The 8,493-nt window shown below is 40.2% G+C and overlaps 1 protein-coding gene across 1 annotated transcript; it reads left to right on the top strand.

The window, feature by feature from the left end:
* The first annotated feature begins 2,585 nt into the window (after positions 1-2,585).
* On the top strand, positions 2,586-8,138 carry LOC127159466 (G-protein coupled receptor 183). The gene is made up of 2 exons (XM_051102280.1): positions 2,586-2,673; positions 7,061-8,138. Exon 2 carries the CDS (start codon positions 7,090-7,092, stop codon positions 8,038-8,040), a length of 951 nt encoding a protein of 316 aa, XP_050958237.1. The 5' UTR covers positions 2,586-2,673; positions 7,061-7,089; the 3' UTR covers positions 8,041-8,138.
* The last annotated feature ends 355 nt before the right edge of the window (positions 8,139-8,493 follow it).

Below are 8,493 nucleotides of genomic sequence, written 5' to 3' on the forward strand. Positions count from 1 at the left end.
CAGAAACAGAGATAGCGGTCGCCGCCGCGTCCGGAACAGAGAGCGCGGTCACCGCCGCGTCAGGAACAGAGAGAGCGGTCGCCGCCGCGACAGGAACAGAGAGCGCGGTCGCCGCCGCGTCAGGAACAGAGAGCGCGGTCGCCGCCGCGTCCGGAGCAGAGAGCGCGGTCGCCGCCGCGTCCGGAGCAGAGAGCGCGGCCGCCGCCGCGTCAGGAACAGAGAGAGCGGTCGCCGCCGCGTCCGGAACAGAGAGCGCGGTCGCCGCCGCATCAGGAACAGAGAGAGCGGTCGCCGCCGCGTCCGGAACAGAGAGCGCGGTCGCCGCCGCGTCAGGAACAGAGAGAGCGGTCGCCGCCGCGTCAGGAACAGAGGGAGCGGTCGCCGCCGCGTCAGGAACAGAGAGAGCGGTCGCCGCCGCGTCTGGAACAGAGAGCGCGGTCGCCGCCGCGTCAGGAACAGAGAGAGCGGTCGCCGCCGCGTCCGGAACAGAGAGCGCGGTCACCGCCGCGTCAGGAACAGAGAGAGCGGTCGCCGCCGCCTGCCCGAGGAAGAGCGTCTCCGCCTCCGCCAGAAAGCAGGGCCGCATCTGCGCAGCCTCGGCTCTACAGGCGTCCATCCCCGCCAGACAGGCGTAGATGAGCTCGAAACGGGCGGCCGACGCCGCCTCAAAGGACATTCCCGCCGTGTCGGGAACAGAGCGGGTGGTCGCCGTCGCCAAACGGGGAAGCTTCGCCTCCCCGAAAAAAATCCTCCCCGCTGGACCCATCTTTGAGGTCTGCATTCTGTCACGTTCGGGTCAGAGAAAAGGGGTCAGGGTCCAAAATGCAGGGAAAGAATAATTTAATATAACAAAACACAAATAAACATAAACCAGAAGGCCAACACGGCACAACACAAACTGGAAACAAGGATCAAAAACAAACCGAACCGAACACACACGAGGACAAAAGACAATGCAGACCTGAACAGGAGTGAGAAGTGAGAGTTCTTATACAATAGTCCAGAGTGTGAACAGCTGTGAGCGTAATCAGTGCAAATGACAAGACAGACGTGAACAATCAGGGGAGTGCAGTGCAAGGGGAACAGCGACCTCGAGAGGCTGAGGGAAGACCCACAGCCCCGATCATGACAGAATAGACCTCCAATTAGTGGACCTAGTTTGGACGTCGAATAGATGTTCAGAATTGGTCGGACCGACGGACCCAATATAGACATGATCTGCATGTCTATCCGACGTCCAATGTGTATATCACAACTGCCATAGACGTCCAAATGACGTCCAAAAAAAATAAGCCAGATTAGGTCAAATGTTGAACGTCAAAATGACGTCCAAGTTGGGTCATGGTTGGACGTCCAAATAGTGGACCTAGTTTGGACGTCGAATAGATGTCCATAATTGGTCATGGACCGACGGACCCAATATAGACATGATCTGCACGTCTATCCGACGTCCAATGTTTAGTGGGTTTGGGTGTTATGGGGGGTCCCTTAATGCTTATGGGAGGTAGTAATACCAGATAGTTGAAGACATGGTAAGCAAGTGGGTAAATACTTTGAATAAAAAAAAGGAAAAACGAAATAAAAGCGATACGTCTGTCATACACGTATACATATAGTGGCTGCGGTGTGTCACGTGACAATCATGACGTGTCGCCATGGAAACAATAAAGCGAACGTTCTAACATAAGGGTCGCCTAAAAAACTCTGGGGGATCACATAGAATATTTTAAACTCAACAGTGAAAGGGTTAAATTAACATTAAGTAACTTAACATTTCAAGTTGACTAAACTTAAAGTTGAAACTATTATTATTATTTATTTATTTAGTTTTTATATTATTTTTTATTTTTATTTTTTTTACAGTGCTCCCATACTGGCAGCAGAGTCCTACACCTGTGCTCTCTGTTTGCAGTGAAAGAGGGTTAGAGACTGACATGAGGGCCTCTGGGCCGGTGGTATAAAACCAGGACCAGTCCCAAGATGCAAATCAGCCCCCAGACCGAGTTTTGGAGCATGTAAGTCAGAGTCAGGGGAGAGGTGTTGTGTGACGGGCTGAATCTCAACCGATGCAGGTCTCATGCCTCACCTAACCCATTTATTCTCTCTGACTGACTTTATGCAGTCTAATCACTGTCCTGGTTTTTAAAAGACGCACTTAAGCATTGTAATCTGTACTATAATGTTAAACTGTACATTGCCAAGATGCATTACAAATTCAGTTCCTTGGTGCATGTTTAATTAAATATTTTGTCAATTTGGAATGATCAATATGTTATGGCTCTTCAAGTTATGATCCCAGAATGGACAGATGGGATCATTGTAGGGATAAAATGTAAAAACTAAAACAAAATATTTTTTTCCTTACAAATAAACATTACAAAATAGGATTCATATGATTCAAACAATGTACATTAATCTTAAGCAGTAGTTTCTAAAACAACACTCACTATGAGCTTTTACCTGGAAAACACCCACCAAAACAGCTTTGATCCTGTGAGGACAGAAGAATCTAGAAAACACAGCCTAATTCACCATCAGGGACCGAGTCCAGAAAGCATCTCAAAAAGACCCTGCCTCCTATCAACAATTGTAATTCCTCCTGGCCTCACGATGTTTATAAAGGCGACTCCACAATCTGACCCACATCTTACCGCGAAAATCATCTCTAAGAAGGTAAGAACCATGCTTTTCCTTGTCTTTTTTGTCTTTTTAGTAATGATTGTGTTGTCAATATTCATAGCCCTAAATATTGTTCAATGCCTTTTTTTTTATGTAATTTTGTGGGTGCTAATAATATCACCGTCATATTGGTTTTAGAATGTCTTTAAATATTATAAACAAACTACATTTTTATTGTACATTTGTTGTTTTGAATACTTTATGGATTTTTTTAAGCTTTAAGGTTTTAATTTGCCAGCAATGTGTCTTTCTCACTAAAAACAATTAACAAAGAATGCAGTTTTGTCAATTGTAGTAGTTAAAAAAAAAGATTTTACAACTTAAGTGGAAAAAGTAAGAAATTTGTACGACAATGGACAGTAAAAAACTAAAACCAATTTTGCTATGTTGGCGACGATAAATTGGCACCAATTCTTAGTGCGAAAACAACCTGACTACCTTTTCTGTAATTGAGCACATTCTATCAAATCAAGTGGGCATTATTATACAGAGCTGAAAGAGAAATTGATTAATAGTGTCAATCCTAGGAAGCCTCCTAATCTTTCTCCGCACATGTGTTCCCATTGGAAAGAGTTTGCCTGAAGGCAGAGAGACAGGGTAGGTCAGGGACATGCTCTGGGTCACAAAAGCCCTTCTGAGGCCCCGGTGGACCAATGGTACAGAGAAAAGCATGACAAGAACACATGAAGCTTGTCGTCCCTTCAGATTTAACAGGGTGGTGCTTCCCATATGCTCTGCTATAAAGGAGACAGATGAAACTCAGAAGTTCACGTTATGTTTGCACGTCTTGCAGTAGCTACAGTGACTGTAAAGAAAATCGTTTTTAAAGCTTTTAAAACTTCTTAATACTGATGAAATGAGTCGCTCAAGACGTAAAATGCTGATTAAATGGTGCGCACCTGTGAATGCACATTCTATAGGGAGTTTCTGTGCAATTACAAACTTTGCTGTTGCTTCAACCTTGACAGGAGTGTAAACTGAATTAGAAAAGAATACAGAGCAATGAAAACAAAAATATCTAAGACTTAAAAATGAACTTTCTCGCTTAAGATTAAGTAGTTATTCTTAGTAGTGGTTTCACTCCTGTAAATCATTCTAGTTGGTTAAACTGATGATCATGTTACTGCACTTATGGTCTTGCCAATTAATGCACTAAATTTAATGTGCAATGTAATGTGATTTGTTGTGCACAATATGTTAATGTAACTCATGCTACATAAGCACATTTTTAAATGTTGGACGTTGTGAGTAGTGTTGCTGCAAATGCAATTGCCTCATAGTGTAGTCTGTCCGTATATATGTATATGCCGAGGAAACAGGGCGGGTCTTATGTCTTGTACGGACCCTGATGGAAGTCCCTGTCGACAGGTGTTTCTGCACAGATGTGTTCCTGTGCACTTGTGTTTGTGCAGTGACTGCACTCCCGTGGGGATATGCAGGAAAACATCCTCAGAGGGAGATCCTCCTGTCTGTTTGTGGTAGCTCATGTATTGTTAGATCACAAAATGTGACATGAGCCACAATCGTTGCTCTGGTTTGTTTCATTGACACAGTGAGAACTTTTTGTGACATTAATGAATATAAAATAAGGTTAAAATATGATGAGAGTGGTTCTATTGAAATGTCTAATTTCATCTTGCAGACTTTGATAGGTCACATTATTTATTACACGCCACAAACTGTAAAATGGTCCCGCAGTGCTATCACCAAAATAGTCTTAATTTCGTTATTTGTTGATGTGTTTTTTCCCCCATGTCTAAGATCAGAGCTGGGTAGATTGCCTATAAATTGTAATTCTTCATTTCAAATTACACAACAAAAAATGTAGATAGTAACGTAATCCATTACATTAAATATTTTAGGTAATGTAATCTGACTAGTTTTAGATTACTTTTGACCTAACTTATCACATTGATTTAAATAGGATAATCTTGTATCACATTGACATAAAAATACAGAGATTAGGAAAACATAGAAAAACACATTGTAATTAATAACATGAAGTGCATTAAACACTGTATAACATCAAGGTTTCCCAAACTGGTTTTTGTGAAAGAACTGCAGGGTGTTTGAGTTTACCGAAAAACTAATAATTAGTTAAAATCCTAAAAAATATGAAATGAAAATAAACCATTTTAAAATCAATCAAAAAAAAAAAAAAAAACACTTACTATAAAATGGAATATTTTGTTTGTTTACGTGCATGTCATGTGACCATAACCAACGTCAGAGAACCAATGAAATGCAAATGTGATAATTATTAAAATATTTATTTTAAAATCTTAGGGGTACTTCAAGTAAACATATTAGGTGAAAGAGGATCAGGTTTGTGATTTTGTTTATTTTAATTTGTTTGAAGGACACATGGTTAAATAACATATAGAGTGATAATTCAAATAAAAATCAATGTGTTCATCAGTAGTTGATGCAATTTTAAAATACGTTCTTAAACCTGAAATGATTTTTGTAAATCAGTGGTGAAACGTTATGTCGCCACCTGACTCTAGTGACTGATCTCTGTGTGAATGTTTATAAGTAGTAGGCTATTTTAGAAAGAGAAATTAAAAAGATAAAAAAGAGGAATTAGAGAGAGTCAATAAATTATGAATGAATTATTGCTATTGTAAATGATGTAATCATGTAATCCGTAAAATGTCACTGTAGTCTGATTCCACGTCTTAATTCTAATAATTAAATCTAATTACAATTACTACTTAATTTTTTAGAATCTGACATTTTTAAACACTAACTGACTATATTAACATGCACTGAAGTGTAGCTAAAGAAGAAAGAAAGAAAAAATTTGGACTCCCAAGTTCATGCCTAAGTTTTTAGGCATGGGGTTGCCAAATGTCTTGAGCTTAAATCCCCCTGTCAGAGGGTCACATTTTCTGCCCTGTGTTTAAAGGAACACTCCACTTTCTTTGAAAATAGGCTCATTGTCCAACTCCCCTAGAGTTAAACAGTTCAGTTTTACCTATTTTGAATCCATTCAGCCGATCTCCGGGTCTGGCAGTAGCACTTTTAGCATAGCTTAGCACAGATCATTGAATCCGAGTTTCGATATTTTTCCTATTTAAAACTTGACTCTTCTGTAGTTACATCGTGGACTAAGACTGGCAGAAAATGAAAAGTTGCGATTTTGTAGGCAGATATCGCTAGCAACTACACTCTCATTCCAACGTAATAATCAAGGAATTTTGCTACCGTACCATGGGTGCAGCAGGCGCAATATTAGGCAGCACCTGAAAGTGACTGGCACTAAGTTAGATGCAGAGTTGACGGCTGCGTAATATCATTGCGCCTGCTGCACCCATGGTACGGCAGCAAAGTTCCTTGATTATTACGCTGCAATGAGAGTATAGTTCCTAGCCATATCGACCTAGAAAATTGCAACTTTTCATTTTTCGTCCGTCTTTGTACACAATTTAACTACAGAAGAGCCAAGTTTTAAATAGGAAAAATATCTAAACTCTTTGGTCATTTTTAAGCGAGATGCTAACGGTCTAATCGGATTCAATGATCTATGCTAAGCTATGCTAAAAGTGCTACCGCCAGACCCGGAGATTAGCTGAATGGATTCAAAAACGGTAAAACTCAACTGTTTATTTCTAGGGGACTTGGAAAATTAGCATATTTCCAAAAAAAAGTAGAGTGTTCCTTTAACTTTTCTTCGCAACCTGGCAACCATTAACACACGTAAACGATGGAAAAATCGCTGATGATCTAAAGAACTGCTAGTCGGTGTTCTTTCACACTGTCATTTGAGCTGTTTGTTATAACCTTACTGTAAATTGAGCTATTTGCAATGACCTTCCTTGCTGTAAATCTGCAAGGAAGCCTTCTCAATAATTCTGATTTCATTTCTCAAATGTCAAAAATCAGTTTAAATCATGTACTTGCTTTGCAGCAGCTGTGTGCGTAACAGATTTAGTTCACCAAAACCAAGTACATTAACTTTGTCATATCCATTAACATGCTAAAACTTTTCAGGAAGTTGTTATGACTCAAGACTGAGATTCTTGTATTATTTAGTGATGAGGTTTAAAAAAATACCCAAGCAAACAAAGATGTCACAAACAACTTTTAGGCCACAATTTTTATACTAAACATCCATCAGAGTCAGCAATCTTGTGTGACAAGCCCCATGAAGGCTGATTATGTTCCTTCGCTATTGCAAATAAACTTCTCCTCTGAGGAAATTCTTTTTCAGGCAAAATATTAAAGCATGAATTGTTTTGGGTTGTGCATTATACTGTGTGCAGAAAATGACTCGAAACAGACAATAAAACACTGTGCATTTAATAGTATATTTAAAAAATGGATTTGTGAACTTGGCATATTAGTAAGTTCAAATAAACATTTTCACTGTTTCTTCTAGAATCTCATTTCATCTCTTCATTTCTTCTCATGGAGAATCAACTACGCCATGACACAAGATTTAGCTACATCCTCAGAAGCAGCCTTCCCTCTTCTAACCTGACGAACAGTTCAGTCAATGCCACACACGTCTTCAGTGTGTTTGATGGGTGCGAAGACATGGTGGCCGGTGTTGTTTTTGACCTCGCTATACAATGCTTCAACGTGATCATAGGAATACCTGCCAACATCCTGGTCCTCGCAAATCTAATAAAGACCCGCAATGAACCTTCAACTTCCGACATCTTCCTAGGCTGCCTGGCCTTCATGGACGCCTACTTTGGATTCATGACGATCATAGCATTTCTTAATTTCTACCACTGGAGGAGTGCAATGGGTTGGAGGGCTATGAAATTCTCATATGGTGTGAAAGACACCAGTGGGCCACTTTTCCTCTCCTGCGTTTGTCTGGATCGCTTTATAGCCGTTCTCTTCCCCATCGCATTCGGACAGTTGAAGGACATCAAATACAGGATCGGCCTGACCATCATAGTTCTGCTGCTCACTTTTGCTTATGCTTCAGCCAAAATGATTGGTGGCCTCCCAAACTTTGAGAAGGTTTTCACTGGTGAGGTCTTGTTTGCTTTCACCTGGATGGTGGTGTGTAACGTGGCCATCCTCTGGGCCCTGAAACGCTCACGAGGCGCTGGCAAAGACGAGATGAATCCTATGAAAAGAAAGGCCTTTAAGATGGTGCTGTCTATCTTGATCATAATCATAAGCAACTATCTCCCTCCAGTTGCTATGTTCCCCTTTGAAGACCATTATCCACGTAAGATCTTCATTTGCTATGTGCAGCCAGTGGGCTTTGCCTTTGTAAACATCAGCAGCACTATCCAGCCTTTAACTTACTTGTCCCGCTTAGAGAAAGTACCATTCTTGCCAGATTCTTGTGTGGAGAAGTTAAGCTGCAAGGAAAAAGAAAAGCCCTCAAACAAATGATGACCTACTCCAATACAAACGTACTGACAGTGATCAATAAATGTAAAGTAGCAGCTTCATTTCCATAGTTCTTCAGTTTTTAAAATAATTCTGTACATAAGCAGACGAACTAAAGCTATAATAAATTATACCTTTCTAGATATGTTATTAATTGTAATATATAAATTGTTTAAAATGTTCAAGCATGAATGTATCTTTTGTAAATCCTGAGACAAATAAAACATGCAAAGATTAATTTAAGTTGAGTTGTGGCGCCATCATGTGTTACAGGCGAGAACATAAAAAAGAAGTTGTTTGTGATAGATCCCGGACATAAATCTATTTATTTTTCATTGTTAATTTAAACTTTTATAGCATTATTTAACTGTGATACATGACAGTTAAAACATTTAATCAAATAATTAAAATAATTTTTTAAAAAAATGTCAGCAGGAGGCTTGATATTGTACAAGA

Source organism: Labeo rohita, chromosome 3, assembly GCF_022985175.1.
Source record: "Labeo rohita strain BAU-BD-2019 chromosome 3, IGBB_LRoh.1.0, whole genome shotgun sequence".
NCBI lineage: Eukaryota > Metazoa > Chordata > Actinopteri > Cypriniformes > Cyprinidae > Labeo > Labeo rohita.

Excerpts from the sequence above, each read along its gene's own strand:
- LOC127159466 (XM_051102280.1), top strand. The coding sequence starts at position 7,090 with ATGGAGAATCAACTACGCCATGACACAAGATTTAGCTACATCCTCAGA.